The sequence below is a fragment of the Mustela putorius genome, unplaced genomic scaffold (assembly GCF_011764305.1).
Source record: "Mustela putorius furo isolate JIRA1106 unplaced genomic scaffold, ASM1176430v1.1 tig00003845_pilon_pilon_pilon, whole genome shotgun sequence".
Classification (NCBI taxonomy): Eukaryota; Metazoa; Chordata; class Mammalia; order Carnivora; family Mustelidae; genus Mustela; species Mustela putorius.
The window spans coordinates 83,075,144-83,100,397 of NW_025421998.1; the positions used below are offsets into that span (position 1 = coordinate 83,075,144).

The 25,254-nt window shown below is 46.3% G+C and overlaps 1 protein-coding gene across 1 annotated transcript in view; it reads left to right on the top strand.

The window, feature by feature from the left end:
• SND1 (staphylococcal nuclease and tudor domain containing 1) overlaps positions 1-25,254 on the top strand; it is a 411,934-nt gene that overhangs the window by 303,245 nt on the left and 83,435 nt on the right. Inside the window, exon 16 of the mRNA XM_004741837.3 lies at positions 10,389-10,498. Within this exon, the coding sequence (XP_004741894.1) occupies positions 10,389-10,498 (110 nt within the window). The remainder of the gene's footprint in view (positions 1-10,388; positions 10,499-25,254) is intronic.

The window sequence follows — 25,254 nt, forward strand, 5'->3', positions numbered from 1 at the left end:
AGGGCTTCGTTTTCTAGGTAACGTCCGTATCATGAGGTGGTGGTTCTGATACGGGCACTGAAGAGGAACTCAAGGGGCAATTGGGGGTCGGCACAGTTTTTTCCTATGCCCGCCTGTCTCATTCCTCTCCAAGCTGCTGGTGGTGTTATTGCGGCTGCTGCTTATAGCAAACCCAAAACAAATCTGTGTACTGGGAAGCAGACAGCCTGCCATCCCCAACCCGCTCCCCCCTTCCCCAGACACCCCCAGAGACAGCCTGGCCGGATTGTTTATGGCCGTGCTCTTAGGATGTCACAGGGAGGGAACGATCTTGTTAATCAGTGAGAGTTTTACCTCCATTTAAAGTCCTTGTTTTGCGATCCTCTCTGCAATGGGGAGAATTATAAAAGGTTATTCTGATGCTGGCCCGATTGTGATCTGCTGTACCAGCTCCGTCTGAATTTTTTTTCCCCTTTTGGGAATGATTCTTCGGTATCTAAAGCCGATGATAAATCAAGTTCGGTGAAGCCAGTTCTGCACACTGCCTGGCTAGACTTTGAGCCAGAAATTCAGCAGAAGGCCTCTAAGCCATCCCTTCCATGTCTCCTCCTTACAAGTGGGCAGTGGTTTAGCCTTGAACACCCACTCGCCTAAGAGTCCTAGAAATAAAGTTACTAGATTTCCTTATGAACTCACCAAGTGTTCTGAATAGGACATTGTTACAACAGGTTTGTTGCATCTGTTTCTGCTAGGCTTAACATCTCTGGCATTCATTTAGGAAAAACAGTTACTGAGTATCAACTGTGTTCGAGATACTGGGGATACACATAGATCTGGCATTTACTTTACCTCAGATAATTGTAGAGTGGGGATCCACCGTCAACAGGCTAACAGCAGCTGGAGATGAGATCTGAGAAGGCAGCCCGGTCCTAGTGGTGTAACGCCCATGACTTGTATCAGAGAGTCTTAACACATGTTTAAAGCCAAGCACTGTACAGCACTTCCTCCTTAGCCAGGGAGGAGTTGTTCCAAGACCGCCAGGGGCTGCCTGAAAACCACAGATAGAACCCAACCCTATAATGCGCTATGGTGAGTGCTGTGAAGTGTGTAAGCCTGACGATTCACAGACCTGTACCTCTGGGGCTAATAATATATGTTCATAAAAAAGTAAAATAGAATAAAATTTTTTAAAAAAAGAACCCAGCCCTATATGTACTGTGTGTTTTCCTATACGTACACATCTATGATAAAGTTTAGTTTATAAATCACGCACTGTAACATATTTATAGCAGTAATACAGTTGAACAATTAAAACAATATACTGTAATAAAAGTTATGTGAATGTGGTCTCTCAAAATATCTTATTGTACTATATTCAGGTTTTGCATGATGATGTAAGATGATAAAATGCCTACATGATAACGTGAAGTAGGGGGAATGACGCAGGCACTCTGACATAGCGTTAGGCTACTGTTGGCCTTCTGACAGTATGTCAGAAATAGGATCATGGGCTTCTGGACTGCACTGGACCGTGGGTAACTGAAACCACAGAAAGTAGAGCCATGGATTGGGGTGGGGGGGCTGTACCTCCTTTCTGTAGATGCCTTCCCTTCACCCCCTTCCTTTCTTCAGGGGAAGCCACAGCACCCATCGCGTCATGAAGACTGGGTCGTATTGCTTCTCTTCCCAATTAATTTCAGCTTCTGGTCTTTCAGTAGATGAATCAAACATTACCAAATCAGAACAACCCAATAAAAGTCGACCCTTAAGAATTGGAATTATGAACTAAAAACAGCTTCGGTCTCTGCTCTTCCTCAATTCTGATGCCCTGACTACAATTACTACCTGAGGAGCTGGATCCCTTTAATTAGGATCCCTTCATTCTTCTTTTATCCCTTTATTCTGATCCCCGAAAGAGCTTTAGCAGTGACATGTTCCAAAATTGGCCCGCAAGATGCTGCCTCCCCTGAGGTAACAACAGCAGTTCAGAGAGCAAGGGAGAGAAAAAAGAATTTGAGACCATGCAGAATTCTTGTTTCATTTCTGACCCTTTTAATCCAAGTCAAGGCCTCATGTCATGTAGAACTCACTCTTAGGAACCAACTGGTCCACCATTTGCCTTGCTTTTGGGGCCATTTTAAGCAATATAGGACCAGCTGGCCCTAATGGGATGATTTGTAGCTCTCAGTTGTTCACAGATTCACTGACAACATTTGCAATTTGAGGTCTCCAAATTAGTTCTGATTTAAAGCTTATGAGAGAGCAAGCTTTTGGTGCATGAGCTGTGTTACGTTTCTGAGAACTAACAATGTGGTCTGTTAATTTGGTTTTATATGTATATTCAGGTGATAACTACATTCCTTAAAATTTAGGCAGATGGCCTGTCTGCCTCTGAATTTTGTGCCATTGACTTCAGAGTTCTGGATTTTGTTCTTAATGCTCAGGGAAGAAATAGCTGTCTAAACGTTGTTAATACCAAAGAATTTTTGAAATTGACTTGGACATAGTTAAGTGTTACTTCTCTAAGGCTACATCCAGAGTTTCAGTGTTTTATTCTCTGTACATACTTGTGTTTTGCTTTTTGGTGGTGGGGGGAGGAGGATGGTAAGGGAAAGTATAGAAATGGAACTAATTGAATCCGGGGCTAAAACATCTCTGCTGAGAGTCTGTGAATTATAAATTGGCTAGCCGCAGCAGCAGGAACTCAGGCAGAGGCATCGGAGTGCAGTCAGTGTGACAGGAAGCTTATTTTGGTGTTCTTTCTGTGCCTTGCCTTGTCCTTGACGTTTACTCCAGGGGACTGTGTATTTAAAAAGAAGGGAGAGGTGTCTACAGTTTCCATCTGGGAAACTTTTACAGCATTTTTACCCAGGGTCTTAAAGGCAAAGGATGAAGCTGTCCTGCTAGATGAGATGGTGTAGTCTCCCATCCCTTTCCCAGCTGTTACCCAGCTCTGTACCCAGCCCCACTTTAGCTGTCAGCCAGGGACGTGGCACCTACTAGCAGATAATGCTAGCGTTTGTTCTGGAAGTCCCACCAGGACAGCCATTTTGTCTGGTTTGATCAACCAAAAAATGTGCTAAAATTTTAGGGAGTAGCATTTAAAGCAGAGATACTTAAATTTGAATATTATTCAAGAAATCTTTCCCAAAATGTAGAAAACAATATACCAGCTCCCTGGTCTGGGCTCCTTTCTCCTAAGCAGAGGGATGGGCTTAGTTGCCACATTTCAGTTTTACGGTTAAAAAAACAGCATTTTCATTTCAGTTGGGAAGCTTATTTATAACCCAGTAGTCATCCCCACGCTTAGTTTTTCTGATATTTTGTCCAGATTTTTCTTTCCCCTAATAATTACACCCCGCATTCTCCAGCTAAGCATTTTCCCTCCTTTCTCGTGTTTACACCTCTCAAATATTTGCAGATTGTTATCTTGTCACCCTCTTAGTCACCGCTTAGCCGAACTGTACAGATTTAGCACCTTTTATCTTTCCTTTAAAGGCAGGCCTCCCCGCCCCTGAGTCATTTTCCACTGCTCCCTTGAAATGTGCTCCAGTTTTCTGCATTTCCATGTGGCCACACAGCTTCCTATAGCAGAACACGGGGTTCTAAGTAGGGATGGTTTCCCTCCTTTGTTGCATGGAAACTGAGCATCTCTGCCGTGCTCCGTCCTCCAGCCTCACCGGCACTGCTGGTCGGCACTGACCTCTCCCGCGCTGTATTTCGGCTGCACAGCCAAGTGTGCCGAGCGGAAGACCAGTAGGGTAAACGAGTGTAGCTGTGCTTGCGTTTTTTTCCTTGAAGTGTTATGTAATCGTGGGAAAGTGGGATGTAAGGAGTCAGGGATTCTTCCGGCCCCTCTCCTGGTATTTGCATAACGTCTACATTAACCCTCACAGTTCATTAACCATTTCCTTTTCTGTATATTTACTTCTTTCCAGAAGTATTTTCACCAGTACTCACTCACTCAACATTTCTTGAGAACCTCTGTCTATGGTGCCACTGTGTGCTCGGCAGCGTTATCGGATGTTGGAAGAAGAAAATCTGAATGACACAGTACCCAGCCTAAGAAGCAATTCGATTTTAGTTTTATTTGGGTTGCAAATATCAGGTTGTCATATAGGCTTGCTGATGGCAGCAGTAAGGGGAGAGCAGATTTCTGGGAACATACGGGAAAAATCTGACAGGGTCCAAGGTAAAGCCCAGTATCCCAGCTTGTGGCACCCAGAGGCTGACTGTGGCTCTGCAGTGGCTTCAGGCCCTCCCCAGTGGGACTCCGGTGGTAGTACTCCAGTGTGGATGCCACTTGGTCCCCTTTGCTTACTGCCTCCTTCCTGTGGCTCCTAATGGGCTTGTGTTTTGCACAATGCTATGTTCATATTCCAGAAAGAGAATCTGTTTGGCTCGCCCGTTACCTCCCATTTCTATTTGGACAAAGCTCTTTGCCCTCTGCCAGACTGACTAGAGATCAGCCACCTCGAGTCTCGTGCAGCTGCAGCTCTCCCTCTCTCCCCCGGCCGGCCCCCTGTCAGTCCCCACCTTCAGCTTTGACCGCTATCCCTAGTTTGTGGTGTGGAGAGGACAGAGGCCAGGGTTAAGGGCTAGAGAATGTAGTTGCCTGATGCCTTAGCAAGGCTTGGCATGGTGAGCCCCATGATTGACTTGTTGTGTACATTCTACCAAGCAGCTCCCAGACCCACATGCACCTGCTTCCCGTAGTCCACTTAGCACGTGTTATTTCTTAGCATTCTGCAACCTTTAATATTAATAGTAAATTAAGTCACCAATCACAGGCCTTACTCAATGGTAGAGGAATAGAATGTTTTCTTGCACGTGATTAAGCTTTATTGGCACAAAGACCTCTTTTTCATCAGGGAGTGCTCCGCTTCCAGCACAGGGCCTAACCCAGAGCGGGCACCAGTGTGTGTGTGTGTGTGAGAGAGAGAGAGAGAGAGAGAGAGAAGTGGAGGGAGGGGAAAGTCTGCTGAGTGAACTGCAGCATTTTGCTGTATCCTAAATGGCAGAAGGCAAAGATCATGTCTATGAGCCTCCTGCACCCTTCCCTCAGCAGCATCCAAGGCGGTAGTGAACACACTGGATGTGAAGTAAGCACCATTGACTAATGCTTCCAACTGGTTATTGTTTCCACTAGGGTTTTGTTTCCTTTAGTTAATGCCTGGTCTCTTTGCTAGACAAAGTGCCATTGGGAAGCTGTCACTTCTAGCCAAGGCAGATTTGCCATACTTCCCTTTAGCTCTCAATAAAGGAAAAACCAAACACACTTTGAGCCCAGAGGCTTAATTATCATAAAATTCAACATACAACGTAAAATGTTCAGAGCGATACATGACTCTCACATAGCCATCAGCAGAATCCCCTGTACAGCCGTTATCATATCATTATCAAGAATTTGTACTTCTTGTTCGAAAGCTGACTGACCAAAGTGTTTGTGTTAATTGACCTAGTTAGTCAATGTCTCTGAATGTATAATTTCTCTTTAATAGAATGCTTTATAGCCCAGCATTTTAAATTTGAAAGGGAGCACCCTGAATTCCAAGAGTCAAGCTTTGGGTGAGGAATCTCAAAAGGGCATAGCCAAAACTGTAGGATTTTATCTCCAGGGGAGACTTTGGAGGTCCTTTATCTTATAGGCAGAGGCCGTGAGGCCCATAAAGGTTTCATACTTCATCGTGTCAGAGCAGAAGCCAGCACCATGATGTGCTGATAGCTAGCGATGCACTCTGTCTTCCTGAACCACACAGTATCAGGCACGTCCTCTTTGTTACTGTAAGTCGTATTGGGCAACCATCATTTCCCAGAAAACTTAAGAAAGACATGAAAAATAATGGGTTTTTAGCTGTAGGCAGACAGGTCTCTAGGGCTTTAAAGAGGTCAAGGAGCCAAATGGATTAGGAGGGAAGGATGCATCTTACCTGCCCTTCATGGACATCCGCTGAGAAGCCCAAGCCCCAGAGGGTACAGTATCTCTTCATTCTGGCACACTCCACAGTAGGGAAGGAAAATGTGTTAAGAATGTTTGGTATTTTTTTAATGTAATTTATGTTTAAAAAATAAACATAATGTAATTTATTTTTTAAACAAAAATTGTTTTTAGTGTTTTGGATAACTTGTACGTGTCTGGGGTAGGTTGGCAGTTAACCTACACCTGTGGCCTATGAAGCCCAGCAGAGCTGATTATGTCCCCAGCAGCAGACACTACTGTGCCTGTGCATTCTAGGAAAGACAGCTAGTAGTGGTGATGTGCATGATCCAGAATCGTGGGTACTTTCTCACCTGGCAGGGGAGAGCTTCGGGAACCCCAGTCATCTCTGACTTCATATTTACAGTCTAGGGAGCTCTGCATTGCTGCCTGTCAGTCTGCACTGAGCTGCGGCCTGGCGTTTGCTTTCTGAGAACTCCGCTTTCTTAGCTTTGATCTGTTTTCTCTAATTCTTTCCCCGTTTGTTTTCTCCTCTCTCCTTTTCTCCTTCTCTTCTCTTCTTGCCTCTCCTCCCCTCTCCTCTCCTCTTCTCTTCTTCTGTTCTCCGTATTGGTAATAGAGAAGCACACCAGGGACACCAGCCCAGTAGTGCGGTCTTTGTTTAAATCAAGTTGCAGCAGAGACTGGGCTGACAGTCTGTGTCTTCCTTCACCTGGTGTTCAGCAGCAGCAGCTGTCCTTCTGGCTTTTGGAATGTTAACACTAGTTTGCTTTCCTCTCTTAGTGGACAGTGTTTTTCTTGCCCTGCTCCCTGATCCCCTTTGGACACAAAAGCAAGTCCAGAAGCTGAAAAATAAGCACTCACTGTAGCCTTTGAACTCTGTAAGGGGGCCAGCAGGGCTCGCCCAGGCTTCTGTCTTCACCCATTAGTTAGTCTACACCAGTGTCAAGCTGAGGGCCTTGACCCACTGGAGTTTTAATTCAGTGTCATAACCATCTTTTTTTCTCTTCAGTGAAATAGAACCGAGGAGATACAGAGCATATCACATGTAGTCAAGATTAACCATTGTTTTGTGAAAACTTTGTTATATGTAAGTTATATACCCATATATAAATGTATATATGGGTCATAATAAAATTAAAGGTTTGAAAACACACAACTACACAGTTCTTTATCTTTAGAAGTACATTCTGCCTCTCCCTGCTCAGGCCTCGTCTTGGCAGTCTTCCTAGTGAGGAGTTCCCCCCTCTTCCCTCCCCTTCCCCTCCTCTTCCCAATTCCTCTGCTCCTGAGCATGGAAACTGCTACCACAGTGGCCCTAGTGCCCAGTACCCTCTGCTTTATGTCCAGACCCCGGCTGTGCCTGTGCTCCCTGACCCTGCTCACCTGCTCAACGAGAGATGGAGGACCCAGACCCTGAACTCCTACCTGGTCTCCATTATGGGTTATGACACCCTCTAATTAAAGTGTTGTTGAATTCCAGAACTGGACTTTTTCTCAGTGCCTTTAGCATCTGGCAGTCTAGGATTCTGAAAGGCCACTTAGTAGCTTTGTGATTTCGGGCCTTGTGTCTATTTATATAGAGAGGGTACTCTAATACTCATTTTACACCTCTTTTTTTCCCCTTAGCACTCATACCCAGGTTCCCACTCCCATTGGATGTGTTTTTTAACATTCAGCCTATCCCTGTCTGACCTGAGCTGAGATGTGACAGTTTTGACTGAAAAGGGGTTACTTTGGAGGAGACAGAGGAGAGACAGCCCAGAAGAAAAGGAAGTAAATGATAAAAGCAGAGATAATACTCTTGTTCTCAAGCAACTCTTCTATTCCCTCTCCTTTCTTTTACCTGTCTGCCTGACAGGAATTAGTATGTGTCAACGTGTTTCCTTTTTTCTACTCAGAAAGGGGCAGGGAGACCACCTGTTGTGTTTCCTCTTCTTGAAGAGCTGAGGATCAGCTGCTGGCAGGTAGAAAGGCCACCTCAGGAAGGCCCTCCTTTGCCTCTGAGTCCACATGGAGTGCTTGGGTTTGGGTCACCACAGGTCTAAAGGTCTCTCTCCTGAAAGACATTTTTAATCCATTTCAGCTTGATTGGTTTAACTCCCTGGGCATGTTGAGCCATCTTGCTTTCTGGATTTACTCACTTTGTGGTCTTCCAGGTTTCGTAGAGAGCTACTGGGATCTCTAGATTTCTTAAAACCAAGATCATTATACAGGGTAGAGTGGGTACATCTTCTGAACCGGAGAATCTCAGAAATCTGTGTGCGTGTGGTTGTTTTTTTTTTTTTTTTTTTTAAGTCCTTCCCCCAATTCCTGCTGCCCAGTCCATTGTCCCAGCTTCCTCTCCATCCCCAGTTCATAACCACCCCACCAACAACACCCAACTCAGCCCCACCGAAATGGCTGCTAAAGGTCAGAAACAAACTGGAAACTTATTTTAATGTTATTCTTGTTTTGCAGCAATGCTTTATCTGTGGATATGTGGCCAAAAAGTTCAGTAGAATTGTTTATTTTTTCTCTCTGACAATTCTGTTCTTGCTTAGTTTGCAGATAAAAAGTGTTTTTGGCTGTTGATGTTGTAGAAATCATGGGCTGTCTTTCATTCAGTTTTACTCTATCCCCATCTCTCCCTTCAAGGTTAATCTCAGGTTCTTTGGCTCTGAGTTTATTGTTCTCTTTTACAAAAAGCAGTTCCACTTCTCCCATGCAGCCTGACACAGAAGTGCCCAGAATGAGGCAGCCCTAGCGATCTTCTTGCCCATGGGACACTTGGGGAGGGCCTTTGGCTGTCCCACGTGTGCCTTGGTGGGAGAATCGCCCTGGCCACCAGCCCAGGCTGCTGTCCTGGTACAGTTGCTGGCCTGCTGCTGTTACAGTTGCTGGCCTGCTGCTGTTCTCCCTCTCTGCTGCTTCGTTTGATATGCTGTATTCCTTTTGTGAGGCCTTGAGGCTTGGAGAGAAGGCTCTGTTTTTGAGCTTCTGAAAACCCAAGGTATAAACTATTCCCTTTCCTCTGAGCTTCATGACCTTGAATCCATGCCGTGGCCAGAAACATGAGGAGCCACTTGGCTGCATCTAGAAGAGATATGTATTCTGTACCAGCAGCTGTGGCCCCTCTTTGCCCAGAGGCTCCCCCGACACCCTGTGCCAGATGTCTTCTACCTGCACCTAAGGCTGCTTATAAGTGAGACCTAATACCTCCTGGTTCTGCCTTAGGCTGCGGCAGGAGGGACCAGCAGCCTTCAGAGACCTGGGCATTCTGTGTATCCTCCCCCATACTTTGATCATTTCCTCTCACTGTGTCTCTAGCCTAGTTCAGCTTTTTGCACTAAAATTACAGCTGCAGTATGAATTTTTTGGAAATACTTCCAAGTAACTTGGATCTCAGAATGTGACATATTTCATGGTCTGTCTCCAGTGACCACTGTTAGTGATAAATACATTTGCAAAATGAATGCCTGAATCAAAGAGAGAAAGAAAAGGTAGTCGGAGTTGGTTAGTGAGCACCTGTGTTGTATAAAAGACTGTCCTCAGATATAAAGAAGTGTGAAGAACGGGATCCTCAGGGATCTTACAGGCCGGGTGTGGAATGAGAGACAACTGAGGTTATTACTGAGGTGATTACTACACGCGGTACTACTAATAATAATGGTGAAACAATAAGAGGTAAAGCGTATTACACCTCTCCCTATGCCAGGCATTATGCTACTGCGTATTTTACGTACATAATCTCCCCTCGTTCACACAGCATCCGAGTGAGGTAGATAAACTGTTCTACCGGTTTTACAAATACGACAGCTAAGGCTTTGAGTGGTTCAATAACTTGGCTAAGGTCACAAAGCAAATAAGTGATAGAATTAGGATGTGAATCCAGGTCTGTCTGCTTCCAGACACCTAATACTTCCTCAGTATTCTGGTTTTTTCCTGTTTCTCATTCTGAATGAAAAACTGATGGTACTGTTGTCCAGACGATAGCCAGAGGACAGTAGGGGAAGCTTATGAAGAGAAAAACGACACTGAGTTAACACTTGTGAATTTGACGTGGAAGTCGGGTGGTTAAGAGAAGCTATCTAAGAGTCCTTCGGAATGGCTCTCAGGAGGCAGAATGGCTGGGGAGAGCAGTGTAATTTAGGTGAGAGAGCCATTTCTAGAAGTGAGGGTTAGGGCAGTGAGACGATCGGACTGTGAGGAGTGAGGAGCACAAGATGGGGCACACCCCACCTCTGCGTGTGCCTGTGTTCCCTGCACATCCTTATTGGAACTCCCCGGGTCCTCTTGGTAGTCGTCCGGTGCAGGGACTGAGAGCCCCTGTCTGTTGCTGCGGCGCTGGCAGTGTTGGGTTTTCCCTCTGGGGCACCGTATCTCGGATGTGCTGGCATTCTGCTCTGAGTCCTGCCCTGTTGGAAGGGTCAGGGGCACTAGGCCTTCTGGGCCCCTTTTCATCACAAATTCTCCTTCTCTCCTGACACAGGCATCGAATGCCCCAGAGGAGCCCGAAACCTCCCAGGCTTGGTGCAGGAGGGAGAGCCTTTCAGTGAGGAAGCCACACTTTTCACCAAGGAGCTGGTGCTGCAGCGAGAGGTGGGACATCTTACAGTTGCTTCTTGTATGAAGAGGGGTGAGAAAATGGGGCTCCCTTGGTCTGATGTCTTTCTGCCACATCAGAGATCAGTCTGTCACTTTTTCCAGTGCTCAGCCTTCCACGTCCACCATCCGTTGTGGGTCTGCCCACCTCCTGCTTCCTTGAGCCCTGCATCATTGACCAGCCACCCCCAGATCACCCCTCACCGTCGGCGGCCTGGGATACGTGGCGAACGCCAAGCCCGCCTAGCCAGCACCCTAATGCAGAGGGCTTACAGCTTTGCAGCCCTCCTTGGCGAATTAGCCCGAGCTGCCTGCCTCCAGCTGGATTTAGAAGCTTGACTAACCCTGTCAGGGGCCAATTTTCTTTGAACATTTATTTGTATCTTTGAGTAATTGCATTTTCTGTAGCGGGTTTTCTGACTTAATTTAATTGTATTTCTGTTTCTGCCTGTTGGGCTGGCTCTCGCAGGCGGGAGTTAGGCTTCTCAGCGGCCGTGGTGTCCATCTACCTGCTAATTTTTTATCAAGTCATAGTCAACGGATCCATCTTCTTTCCAGGAGTGTTCCAGTCATTCATCCTGCTCGGTGGGCACAAAAAAGGAACAGTGGGGGAGTGTGCCGGGCTCAGGCTGAGGATTTTAGATCTGCCTTTGTCCTCATTTCTTTTACAATCAAACCCATAGGGTCCCTTCAGCTTTCAGGCAGTATCATAATATGCACAGAGCTAGAAGATTATGGGGTCCAGGAGGTTCGCTTGCTCCTGGGTCTTTGTAGGTCTTTGAGATCAGACGTGTGGGCTTTGGGACGTTCATAAGCTTCGGCATCTCTCACTTTGATTTGAATCACCAGAGAATATATTGGGTACTAGAGGCACAAGAGAACAGGGTAGCCCAGGATACCGCGTTGGACTGCCCTGGCCTGCAGAAAACCCCCTCTTTGGTTGCTGGCTGAGCAGTACTATTTGCTTTTGGTTGCCATCTTTGGGATTTCTTTAACAAAGATTTTATTTATTTGTTTGAGAGTGAGAGATACAGAAAGCAGGAGAGGGGAGAGGGTAAGAGGGAGAAGCAGACTCCGTGCTGAGCGGGGAGTCTGATGTGGGATGTGATCCTGGGACCCCAGAAATCACAGCCTGAGCTGAAGGCAGTTGCTTCACCAACTGAGCCACCAAGGCGCCCCCTCCCACCCCTCTATTCTGCAACTGCACAATGTAGCTTAAACCTTTATCAATTAAAGATAGCCCCCTGCTGAAGAAGTATTTTAAGAATCCAAACACTCCAGTTGTAACTGTTGCGGTGTGGGGCGCAGTCATCAGGTAGAAGGGGCAGATATTTTTATAATTTCTCAGTGTGGGCCTTTTTATAATTTCCTCAGTGAACTACAGAGCACTTCTGGGTTGGAAAAAGCAGGGGAGTCCCTCCGGAGTCTGTGACTTAAAGACATCCCAGAGGTAGCAGCAACAGCTGCTGTCTGGACAGAGGGAGGAAAGGCTTTCCTGGGTTGCCTGAGAGCTGTGGCGGCAGCATTCTCATCGCTTCTATGCCACACGCCACTTCTCTGTTGCCCTCCCGTTTCTCACTGCCGTCTTCCCCTGCTGTTTTCACATTTCCCAAAGTTTCTTTCCCTTTCTTTTTCAACTCTCGTTTCCCCAGCCACTTTTCTACGTGATCATGTTTCTGGCCTGCTGATGGTACCCAAAGGCACAAGGGTGTCAGAGAATACTGACCACTAAACGGAGGGAGTGGCCCAAAGCTCTTTCACTCTCTTAGTTAGTCTGACCTTACCCTTGTCTGTATGTTTGTTGATATTTGATTGTGGAAAAAGATAAATTTTTCCCCATCTTCTTGGATGCCCCTGGCATGTGAGTGAGTTTGCAGATCTTAGTCTAATTCAGATTTGATGCTTAGCTTTCTTGGTTGTAGTGCTACAATCTTGCCGAGCCCAAAGCTGGGATCTCTTGATATAGAAACTTTCTGCATTTTCTTAGCTGCTTATATGATTATCTGGCCTGACTGCTTTGAAGGGTCTTTATCCACAGGAAAGAGGAGTATGGCCTAAACTCAGGATAACTTGGAAGTTTTTACTAAAGGAATCGGTTCTAGACTGTCCTCCTGGGCATTTCTCTTCATTATATATATATATATGAAAACTGTTTTCTGAATAGTGTAGGAATGACAAGCCATTTTTGTTTCATTCTAGGTTTATTCACTTAACTTCAGTCTATATTTTTATTCCATATATTGTCCTGGAGAACATTCCTCTTGGTCTTCTTCCTTCTGCCCCAGCAGGGATCTGGAAGAGCCTGATAGAATGGCATTCCTGGATGCAGAGATGCCTCCTGCCCTTAGGAGACAGCGCCGCCTGATTGTCTGGATGCCTGAGTGTGGACTCATAGCCTCTTAACTTCCCGCTGACTCTGTTGTGCCCCTGGGGTGGGGGAGGGCACTTCTGGGGTGGAGCTGCTGCTGTGATGGCCCTGGTTGAGCAGGTTTTTTGTGCCTTGTGCCTGTTCCTTGACAATCAGCTTTTTTAGTATCTTACTTTTGACGAGGATTTGTCTGTCCCCTGCCTACTTTTCCCAGTTACTTGAAACTTGGAGTATCACATGGGAAAGGAGAAGCACACTGATGCTGTGAGTTCACAGCATGTCCTGGGCCCCCTTTGTGATTTCACAGTGGTGCTTCCGTCAGGTTTGATTCACCTACATGAACCAGTAAGCTGACTGGGAAAGGATGTGGTGTGGGAGAGAGCCTATAATGGACACTGCCCTTAGGGCAGCTCCCCTGCTGGGGAGCAAATGCAAAGCAGGGGTACAGGAGCCTGACTCCCTGTTTATGAAGTGCATTTTCTTGGCTTTGGTTAGCCAGAGCAGAAATTGCTGCCTGTCTTTTTCTTTGTTTCGGTAAAGAGAGAGGTGTAGTCTTTCCATCCCATAGCCTCCTGTGGAAGCTGCCGGAGTGTCTCACAAGTCTGTTGTTTACATTTCGGATGGCCCCCATTATCTGGAGGCTTGATAGCCTTGCCTTCCTTCAGTGTGTTTTACAGTGTCACCAGTTAGCACGGAACTACTGACCTTCCTGGCCACCACTCAGCCCCGTTTTCCTGTCTTTCCTGTCACCTTTCATTGTATTTTTTCTTTTTCTTTGTTTTTCTATGTGGTCCTTCTCCTTAGCCATTGGTTCCCATTGTCTTTTTTTTTTTTTTTAAGGTTTTATTTAAGATTTTAAGATTTTATTTATTTATTTATAAATATTTTTTATAATATTTAAGATATTTATTCTATTTATTTAAGATTTTAATTTATCTATTTGAAAGAAAGAATGAGCATAGGTGGGGTTGGGGTAGGACAGAGGCAGAGGGAGAAGCAGGCTCCCCGCTGAGCAAGGAGCCCGATGCAGGACTCGATCCCAAGACCCTGGGATCATGACCTGAGCCGAAGGTGGACGCTTAACTGACCAAGCCACCCAGGCACTCCAGTTGTCTTTTGTTCCTTTCCCTGAGCTAGGAGTCTGGGAAGACTGTTCCAGGTTAGGGGTCTGGGTGTTCAGGCCTTGCTGCTCCAGGGCAAGAGAAAGAGCAGTTTAGACTCCAGCTTGTTACCTCACTCTTTGTGGCCTTGAAGGCCAAAGCAGCCAAGGAACTCTGAAAGGACTTCATACTTAATTTTACTTAAAGGAAATCCAGTTAGCTCAACAGTTCTTCCCAGGCTGACTCAGTTAGGATGTAACAGGGGTGGGCAAGTCAGCCCACTGCCAGTGTTCATGAATAAAGTTTTAGTGAAACACTAACACTAATTGTTTTATGTACTGTAGTCTACGGCTTTCATCCTCTTAACAGTGGAGTTGAATAGTGACGACAAAGGCCATAAGGCTTGCAGAACCTAAAATACTTATTTATCTATCTTTTTATCACAAGAAGTTTGCTGTCCCTTGTACAGTAAGTACAACAGTCTGTGTTGGTTGGTTTAAATAGCTTGCATCCCTGAAAGTGACAGTTTGCTCTCATGTCCTCTGCCTCTGAGGCTGGGTTCCTTCTGGGCCACGCAGAGTGAGATCATTGTGTCCGTTGCTGTAGCTGGGATTGTGAGCTATATGAGCGCTGTGTCCCACTGGATGGCATGAGCTGTGGGCCTCCCTCCCGCAACACAGCTGCCTCTTTCAGGCAGTTCTGTGCCGCATTGCCAAGGACAGGAAGATCTGGTGTAGCTTCCCAGATGGGGAACTGTGCCCATCGCTAGCATCTTCCCAGAAGTAGTGGTGAGTGTTAGCTAATGGGTAGATAACTGGCTTAAATGTACAAACTCCCAGTTTTTGAGCTTCAGTTATCATGTGGTTCCGGCAGACTCTTTCCCGCCTCGGTATTCCTTTCTAAAACATTGATCTGGCAATCCAAAGCCATCCTCTTCCTTTTGAGGCCCTTCCTGTGAATAAAGCAGTCCACGTGGGATCTCTTCACACCTTGCCAGAAGGCCAGCTCACCAGCACGCACTCACTGACCCACTGCTGCCTGCATGGCGTTGTGGTCGCTGTCAGCAAACCATGTACTCCTAGAGAAGGGGCTCTAAGGCGTGAAAAGAGATCAGTGCCACAGTTTACCCCTCTTCACAGTTCGAGGCTGTAAGAGATACATTTCCCCGGGGCAGGAGGTAGGATGTTGGAGGTTTGGTGATCATTTCAAAGACCTTTCTAAGTGACCTTTTTGTCCTCTTGAGATCTCAGAAATTACCCTTTGCTGCTGCCTGGAAAACGTCCTTGTGCTGGACAGCCTAAGCTGAAAACTCTGGCTGCTGCCCTGACCTATTTCCCTTCCTCCTGCTGGCATCGAAAGGGGGGGATGCCTCCCTGGGGAGCCCCTGCTGCAGCTCACAGCAGGCAGGGCAAAAAGCCCTGGATCCCCTTGCTCCCACGACCCCGGTTTTTTTTGTTTTTTTGTTTTTTTGTTTTTTTGTTTTTTTTAAACCAAAGCTGCACAAAAGATCACAAGCAACTGTTGCTGTCTGAAGAACGTGTATTTACGTTTCGGAGGAGTATGGACTTGGCAGTGAATACTGGTGTGTATTTATGGGGAGATGTTTGGGAAAGAAACCTTAGAATAAAATAAAAATGGTTTCTTGGTTTTTGGTTTTATCACCAAGTGTGCTGCATCTTGTCTGAGAAAGATAAACGGTCCAAGCAGTTTACCATTGAAACTGTTTCTCCACATTTCCCCATAGTGCTGTGGCATATGCTCTCACCCTTCCTGTTCCCAACTGCCCATGCAGGTCCCGTCTCTGTCCGGGAGACACGTAGGAGGAGAAACAGTAGCAAAGTTAGATTCCTGGATGAAAGTAATAAGGATAGTTCAAGCCACAGGGAAAACCCAGAAGAGTGAGTGCAACCCGGTGTCCATAAGATTGGCGAGACCCCTGCTCTCAGATTGTCCCCGTGTTCCATAACCCTCGCTGAGCCACGAATAATGACCTGCTGGGAAGGCAAGCCAGCTGTCTACCAACGTTTCAGTCATTTGCAAAGAACAGCCTATTCTAGATTATCTCTGCCACTGCCCAGGGAAAAGGGAATGCAACAAGGTCACCTTTCTAAGCCACCCTCTTACTCTAGGAAGTGTTAAGGGCTGTTGGAGGTTAGAGCTTTCCTCTTAGCGCCCCACACACTCTTGAGGGTTCATCCTCCACTAGTGGTCTTTCAGTTTGTTTTCCCTAAAGGCTATTTTCTTTGAAGGGGGCTCAGGTCAGGACCTCCTGTCTTAATAGTGATCAGGCTTTCCGTTTATATAGTATTTTCTAGTGTAAAAGTGTTTTCATATACAATCTTTCATTTTAATCTCAAAGCAAAACTACATGAGAAGTATTATTCCAGTGTCACAGTTCAGGAAGCTGAGATGCACAGCGACCTGCCTCTATTCACAGAGTTTGTTGTAAAGCAGACACCAAAACCCAAACATCTACACTCCAAATCAGGTGCCTTCTCTTCCCCAGATTTTGCCAATATTTCTATTAGAATGTGGTCGTTCTTTTAGCAGTGTTATGTCCTTTTTCAACCCTCAAATATCTGGACCTAATTAATTTGAAAAGAACGTCCCTAAAGGTCCAGCAATTAAACTGAGGGTTCCTCTCCAGTACAGAACCACTGAGTCTGATTCTGGAAACTCACAAGACTCCAGAAGGATCCAAGAGATTTGCAATGGCCACACCTTCCCAAAATACGTATTCTCTTGTCACAGTTTTTACATTTTTCAGTTGCCTGATTCCGGCTTCATCTGTTGGTTTGACTTTTGTGGGCTTTCTTTTTTCTTTTCTTTTTTTTAAAGATCTTTAAAATTAATTTATTTGAGTGAGCGAGAGCATGGGAAGGGAGATGGTCAGAGGGAGAAGCAGACTCCCCACAGAGCTGGGAGCCCAATGCGGAACTTGATCCCAGAACTCCGGGATCATGACCTGAGCTGAAGGCAGTTGCTTAACCAACTGAGCCACCCAAGCGCCCTCTTTGTTTTGTTTTGTTTTAATAATGATTCCTCTCGGGACGCCTGGGTGGCTCAGTTGGTTAAGCAGCTGCCTTCGGCTCAGGTCATGATCCCAGCGTCCTGGGATCGAGTCCCACATCGGGCTCCTTGCTAGGCGGGGAGCCTGCTTCTCCCTCTGCCTCTGCCTGCCATTCTGTCTGCCTGTGCTTGCTCTCTCCCCCCCCCCCCCCTCTCTGATAAATAAATAAAATCTTTAAAAAAAAAAAAAATAATGATTCCTCTCTGACCTGTCTTGCTCCATTTCAGGTTGATCACATATATCCATATTCCTATTTCTCATCTTTCTTAAAAGACATACCTAGTAAGTGCATCCATTTGGAAATACATAACTCCCCATTGCCTCTAGGATAAAGTCTGATCTCCTTAGTTTACATATATCCTTGATTATCTCTCCAACTTCTTGTCTTACCACTGCTCATTTCACTGACCTTATTCTCACAGTTCCCCATATTTACCATTCCATTTCATCTCTCCCACTCTTTAGATCAACCCACACTTCCCCCCAGTATACCAACCATCTCCCTTTTTTGCTTTCTTATTCATACCTATCCTTCCAGGATACACCTTTTCAGGAAAGGTTTTTCTTGATCTCCCAGACTGGTTGAGATGCCCTTCCTTTTGTCCCCTTAGCCTCCTTCGCACACATCTGTCATGCACTGACCAGTGATTTTACAGGGATTTATGTGTCCAGACTGTAAGCTTCTCAAGGACAGGATCCATACTTTTGTCCTTGTGTTCTTTGTACTTTGCCTAGTGTATAGGTGATACTTAATAGATGGACATTCATTAAATCTACTGCTTGGTTCCCTGTGACCAAACTCTAGAGATGGGGGAAAAGGACTGCTCTTTTGTTGTCCTTTGTAGTTCTTTGGGAAAGTCTTTGAGCTCAGCATTTGTGGGCCAGGGAGGAAGACTGGAGTCTTGAGGCCAGACACACAGCCACTAACTCAGGAGCTTCTCTTTGAAAAAGTACATTACCAAGACCTGACTCTATTCTTACTTTGGGACCCTAGATTTCTAGCCAAGATTCTTAAAGGTAATGAGATCATGATATATGAGTGTTTTGAAAAACTTGCAGTGTTCAAATAGAAATCATTAATGTCCCTTCATCATATTCCCAGTAGGCTACTCATCTCTTTTCCTCCCTGGTATATTTCCCACCCTTTGCTTTTGTGGGTCAAACTATTAAGTGAGGTGAAGGGTTTATTTTGAAGTTCAAGTCAACCAGTTCTTGTTCAGTGATAGGCTATAACCCCCCTGTGAACACTAGGCTGTTACCTCCCTACTTAAAGCCCCTTCATTTCTGGGTTCCTGGCCCTTGCCAGGTATCTCTAAAAGCTGGAAGGAGGGCCCTCAATTCCCATTCCGGCCCCTAAGTGAAAATGGCATCCCAATGAGAGGAGGTGAGGTATAAGTGAAGAACGGAGGGTATTGTCATGTCGCCCTGTTTTTCCCATCCCCAGGCTGCTTGGGTCTCCCCTCTCGGCTTTTACACTCCCAGGCAGCCGGTCACCAGTAGCCTTCCCCAGGCTAGCTCAGCAGCATGTGCTGATGGGTGCCAGTAGTGTGCTGGCTCCAGTGGGATTCCTCTCTGCAAAGCTGCTGGCTCAGCTCGGCTGTTGTCTGTTTCCCTATTCTTCTGCTTGGAACTTTCATAGCCAGTCAAGCATAGAATTGCATCCATTCTTCTGAAATAGCTGCAGGGCCTAATTTTTCATTGGCTTGGCCAAGATCCTATTACCTGTAATCATGTCATACAGGCTGACTGGTAAAGTTTGATAGGCCTCACTGCCCTCCGGAGACTAGTGTTCACATCCCAGCCTGGCTGTTGGGACTGGGGACAGAACAAGACAAAACAAGGTTTAGGGCCACAAGAGATTTGGCCTCCTTGGGGACATGTAGGGAAGATCTCAAGGATATAATTGACTCAGGGAAGAAATCCTTTTCGTCAGAGGGATTCTTCCTTTCCCTGAGGAATTGGTCCTTACTACTGTAAACTCTTCCTTAAAAGACTCTGACGTTTCCTCTGCCAGTTCACTTTGTTCCTCCTAGGGAAAAGGAAGTAGGAAGTATAGCCCTTAGACCTGACAAATGTTTCCTCCATAAGCAGGTTCCTTTGCAATGCCGAAGTGGGTCCCTGGACTGATTTTTCCTCTCCACCTTTACTTCTGACCCACATCAGTCAGAGAGTAAAGATGCAGAAGGCTCAAGCATGACTTCCTCTTGTGTCTTTCTGCTAGATTGGTTCATAATACTTGATTTAAACATCATCTAAATTGAAGTGTGGAGGGACACCTGAGCAGCTCAGTCGGTTAAGCATCTGTCTTCAGCCCAGGTCATGATCCCAGGACTCTGGGATCAAGTCCCACTTCGGGACTTGTTCAGCAGGGCGCCTGCTTCTCCCTCTGCCTGCCACTCCCCCTGCTTGTGCTCACACACACACACACACTCTCTCTCTGACATATAAATAAATTCTTAAAAAAAAAAAATGAAGCCTGGAAATGGGTAAACTGGGTACTGATTGCCATCGGAGATTACATGTATTGGTTCACCACAAGATTATCATTACAAACACAAGGTCATGAAGAGCCTTCAGACAGAGCTTTGCTGAGCAGAACTCCTGCCACCTATGATATTCAGTATTATCTGCCTGTCTGACATCAATTTCTTTATGAGCCTTCCCTGTGGACAACAGCTATTGCCAGGCACATCCTGGTCTACCTTCTGTATAGCTAGGTAGAGCCTATGACCCAGAACGAATGGAAAAATTCTGTCAGGAGGTAGGAGAGTTCTGGACTCCTCATAGGTAAGGATTGTGCTAGGAGAGCTGGGTGCCATTTATTTTAATTTAGTTGAATCAGATGCCCCTAACAATAATTCCTGGTTTGTCTTACCTCTTCAGTCATTCTGAATATTCACTGCTTCTTGAGCTTTGGTAAGAGTTCTCTTTAAGAAAGAAAAAGGAAAAAAGAAAAAAGGAAGCTAATATCCTTAGTATAATAATATAATAGAAAAGCAGCTCCAAATTTTTTTTAGATGAAATCCCTTATTTATGAAATCTGTCCATTTACTTCTGGGAGCCTAACTTGGAAAATAGTTCTTTATTTCATATCTTCTTACTGGCAGATCATACTTACTTTCCACACTTAAGATGACCTCGTGCAGACTTGCCCCATTCTCTTGTTTCCAGAAGAGCTTCACACAGGACCCCAGCACCCTGGCCAGCACACCATGTAGATTTGAGCGTGAGCTTTCATGCTGGCGTGTTTGGGGTTCTTCAGGCATCATAGCTCCCTTTTTAGTTCGTCCTAACCATTCCCAGACACACCCGGTGCCTGAGTGTTAATATCTTCTCCTTGAAATTACATAATTCAACTGATATCTTTTTAGAACACAGCCCTTAATATACAGTAGCAGGGCTGCCAGAGCTGCCAGCAATGAGTATGCAGACTGTACATTTCATTTGCTCTTCAGGTAATACGAACATTCTGGTGTTTCACATATGACTCCTCCAAGGACACAGTAGTGACTGTTCTAGTGGATGAGCCAGCCGTAACCCCGCCCTCTTCTTGCCATGAGCATGCCCACTCCTTGTGTCTGTTGCCAAGGACTAGACAAGATCCTCTGTGTTCGAAATCTGGCTTTATTGATGAACTTCCCACTTGCCACTCCACCTGTGACAGTTTCTGGTCAGCTGAACTTAAATGGATTTTGGAAATGAAAGTGACCAGTGGTCTGTTATGAAATGCTGTGGTGCATGAAATAAGATTATGAGCAGGCTTGAGAATTAACAGCAGATACCCTAACCTGGTCTGAACAACACGTGTCACTTATTCAGGAAGGGTAAGTTCATCCTCAGACCCATGTCCAGAACGTTTAGGAACATTTTCCCCCCTCCTGATCACTTAAAACTCTGTTAGTAATGTGTGCAGAGTCAGACCTGTGTTCTTGTTCCAGCTTCACCCTTTACTAAATGACCTTGGACATGATCCTTAGTTTCTCTAATCCCGAGCAGTCTCAGTGCATAATAGAATTTAGTAGAATGGTGCTCCTAAGGTTGCACAGTACAGCGGTGCTGCTAACTTTACTCCCTCGCCCACAGCAAAGGCACCTTCTCTCTAGGGTTGGTGTGGAGATCGTGTAACTAGGTAAAATTCCCAGGACTGGTGCCCTGGTAAGTAAGTATTAAACACTTGGCGAACAGCTTGTGTCATTATTTTTATTATGAATGAAAATTCTCCTCTCAGAGTTGAGCTAAAATCTAGGACTAGAGCTTCACTGTGGACAAACCATGACACCCAGAGTAGGGAGGCAGGCTAGGCATGGGCATGTGTGTGGGGAGCAGCATTCATATTAGAATCAACAAAGAACAATGGTTAATCCTCATCAGTGCTCGTTACATGCCAGTCCTGTCTGTTTAGGCCAGTGATGGCAAGGGTGCTTGCTCCCTACCCCGCTCCCCAATCTAGTGTCCACGGCAGACCTTTCCAGTCACACAGCATTGCTTTGGTTTAGGGCTCAGAATCTTCTCCAAGCAGGGTTTCCTAGGAGCTACTGCCCGTTGAGTGGATTTGGCACTTAGACTTCTGAGTCCTCAAAAGACTGTCTAAGTACCTTCAAGGGTTAGCCAGTCATTTTTTTCTGAAGAAAGGCTAGCGAAACAGGGTCTGTTTTGCCTCTGCTTCTGCATGGTCCTCCACCTTAGAATCTCTTCTTTTTAGGCAGTGTCACATTCAGTGGAAAAGTAAAGGTCTGGAGGTGATGCCAGAGTCCTAACCCGTGCACAGAGCCTCTTCTAGACTTGACTATGGACAGATCAGGCCAGCCATCTCCAAAGCCCGTAGTCTACAGATGCCTCATAGACATCTGAGAAATAATGGCCTGAGTATCTTTGCCATGTGGTTGAACTGCCATACAAGTATTCAGAGGACAATCTGCCAATACTCAGGGCTCTCTCTGCTTTCTTTCCATTTACATGGGACTTCTGACCTTGGTCATTTCCTGGTGTCACTGTGACTTGAAAATGAGGGATACAGGATCCTAGCTGGCCTGGGCTTCCTTATCCTCTGATGGAATAGCATTTGCTCTTTTTTGTCCCCATACCACCTTACCATGGCCACACCATGGTAAGATCGCCATAGGTGTGTCTCTGATCTGTATTAAATGGGAGGGTTGGAGCATAGTGGAGTACCAGGCACAAGCTCTAAAGAAGGATCTAGGTGTTAATCAGGATTGAAAGGGACGAGAAAAGGACCCAAGACGAATCCTTTGGGACAGTCACTGCAGCAAGAACAAAGGCCATCTACTGAGCCAGGAATAAAAAGTTGAATTGAAAACAGCTTCACTGTGCCATTTTTCCTTCCAGGTTAGCATAATGCCTCCCTTTTCTCCCTTTGCCTTCTCTCGATACAGCGGAATCCTATCTAATGGTACCAGAAGAGGGTCTTGGCATTGAATGTATAGCTAGAAGAGGAAGATTATGCAAGTAAAACCCAACAGGTCCCTCCACCACTACCAGCAGCCTGCATAAGCTGCTTCTCTTCCCCGGTTTTTCCAGTGCTAGCAGTGCGAGGATGCTGGTACCTCTCCGGTTAAATAAATCTAAAACTACTGACCCAAGATTTTTATAGCAGTGCTGCAACCCTATATGAGGAAATGCAACAAATAGTCCATTACCACTGATTGGATATGGATTTTTGGCCTGGCCACTTGCCACGTGGTAATTTTAGAATAGGGTCACTTTCGGAATTGGAAGATTCCTTGTAGGAGGGTACTGGTGTTTGCTAAATAGTGTTTCTTATCTTTGTGCGTACTGGTGTTTGCTAAATAGTGTTTCTTATCTTTGTGCCCTCTCAGAGCCATGCTCCCACCTCCTGAGTGTAGGGCCACTCTCTCTCTCTGCCCGGCAGAGACAGCCAGAGCTCATCCTTCATCAGCTTACAGGGCTGCAGACGTGGCCATTTCCAAACACCCAGGGTGCACTTAACCACTTCCTCCTTCTAATATCAGCACTTCCACTCTAACCACATCAGCAGCTTTGTAACTTGCATTTCATTTTGCTCTATGTTTTGGCCCTTCAGGTATCTGTGGGAGGGAGGTGGGGGGACTGGCGAACTGTGTTGTCACTGATTTCAGAATTACACAATTACACCCTGAGTCATTGTCTCTGGAGAATCATTTAAGCAAAAGTGCCAAGAGCATCCTGAAGGGCTCTTGCCCTTTTCACACTTGGGTTTTAAAGGTTGGGTTCTCTTTCATATTGGGTATGTGACTGTCTGCTTGGTTTCACCATCTGCAAAATGGGAGCACTTGGCCCTGTTCTGCCTGGAGAGAGCTAAAAGGCGGCGATTAAGGCATGGTGCCAAGGAGCCCTAGTTCTTCCCACTCACGTAGAAGGCAAATAACCACACACAGGCTGAGGTCGCTGTGTGACCTGGACAGGGACCTGTGGTTGCTTTGTTTTTTACTTTCTCACCTACATCTGAATAATTAGACCTGGTTGATGAGATAGAGGATGGACCTGTGATGCTAAACCCCGAGATGTGTCATCTTGCCTGTCTGTGAGCAGTTTTTGTCCCAGGATTCAGATCAGACCTCTCACATTTTGACCCACCCTCGACCTCTGATCTTTATGATGTGTCTCTCAGCCCAGGGTGTTTTAAAGAATAGGCTTGAGCCCCAGGAGCCATGATCTTTATCAAGTATGTTACAAGGCAGTTCTACTTTATTAGCTTTCTGTCTAGCTTTTTTGGGCTGTTGACCCAAGGCTCGGGATCTGTGTGCCAAAGCTGGAGTTTGCCCTGGAAGCTTTTGATTCTTGTTTTCTCCTCCAGGATTATATGAGTTGTTGAGATAGCCCAGCTAGACACCACTCAAGTATGACACCTTTAAGAATTCATGAGGGCTTGGGACCCATAGCACCTCTCAGCATACAGACTTCCAGCCTGGCATCAAGGGGAGCCATATGGTTTCCCACGCCCTGATGCCTGGCAAGCCTATGAAGTGCAGAGGGAGGCCCTGAGACGACTCTCCACGGCCAGCTCTTCCGGGCATGAGGACGGGCTCTCCCTGACACATTCACACGGGCACCCAAGCGTGCCTGACACCCAGCGACACGGAGACCAGCCCTGGGAAGATGCCGCGTTCTCACCCTGCCCCGACTTCTTTCATCTGTCCTTCCTCTCTGATGCTTTCACCCTCCGCCTTGTGTTTCTGTAATTTGTACAGTATCGTTGAGAGGTGTTGAAGAGATCAATAGCAATTCACCTTTTCCCTTATTGATTAAAGTGATGGCAAGTAAAAATGGCAGGCAGTACCAACTCATTCATCAGGAGCTATCCATCTCCTCCCAGGCCACCAGTGACCTCTCCCTGCCTGCTCATGGCTGAGCTGCAGCAGAGGTTATGCCTGTGTCTAGGCCGCATTAATAGGAATGAGAGAACTGCTGGGTTTGGCTCCTATAATCAGCGCTGAGTGAGGAAGGCGGCTGCAGGTAATGAGCAAGGAAATGACTGTGGAGCCTGTTGTCCAACTCCGCTTCATCTGAGGCTTCATCTGAGGGGTTCACCGCATGGGCGGTACTCCCAGGAGGAGGCTGCATGGCTCAGTGAGCGGACATCGCCGCCTCACCCAGCACTTCTGCTCCCATTGTCCCAAAGGGCACAGCCTTCCTTTGTGATCCCACAGAATGTAAACTGCGTGTGGGGACTGAAAAGTCCGTGGCACCTGTAAACCAGCTCTGGTTTTGCGGCCCACACAGACTTTTGTCATTCCTTCTGAGACGTCAGGTAGTCACGTGGGCTCACCCTGGAGGAAGGTGGGGTGCCGAGGGTCAAGCTTGAGTCAGACGGTAAGGAAGGGCGCTTAGGAGGGGTCTGTAGCTACCAGTGGGTGGAGAATGGAGACTGCATCTATCCACTGCTTTCTCAACTCTAAAAACAAGTACAGGAAGGGCGTGTACATCTGTGTGTTGTTTTGTTGCCCCTCGTGAAATACCCTCTGATTCTCCGTTGGGAAAGGTGAACACCCACAGCCCAGGACATTTCCGGCGCCATGCACTGAAGAGCTCACTTTGAAAACTGCATCTCAAATGCCAAGTACTTACTGCTTCACTCACCTGGTGCGATGACCAGGGGTCTTTGAATCCCAGGGCTCTTAAAAGGGAAGTTCTCACTGACTACAAAGGCAAAACATGGTTAACTTCTCTGCTTTTCTCTTGATGTACTGTAGTTTGA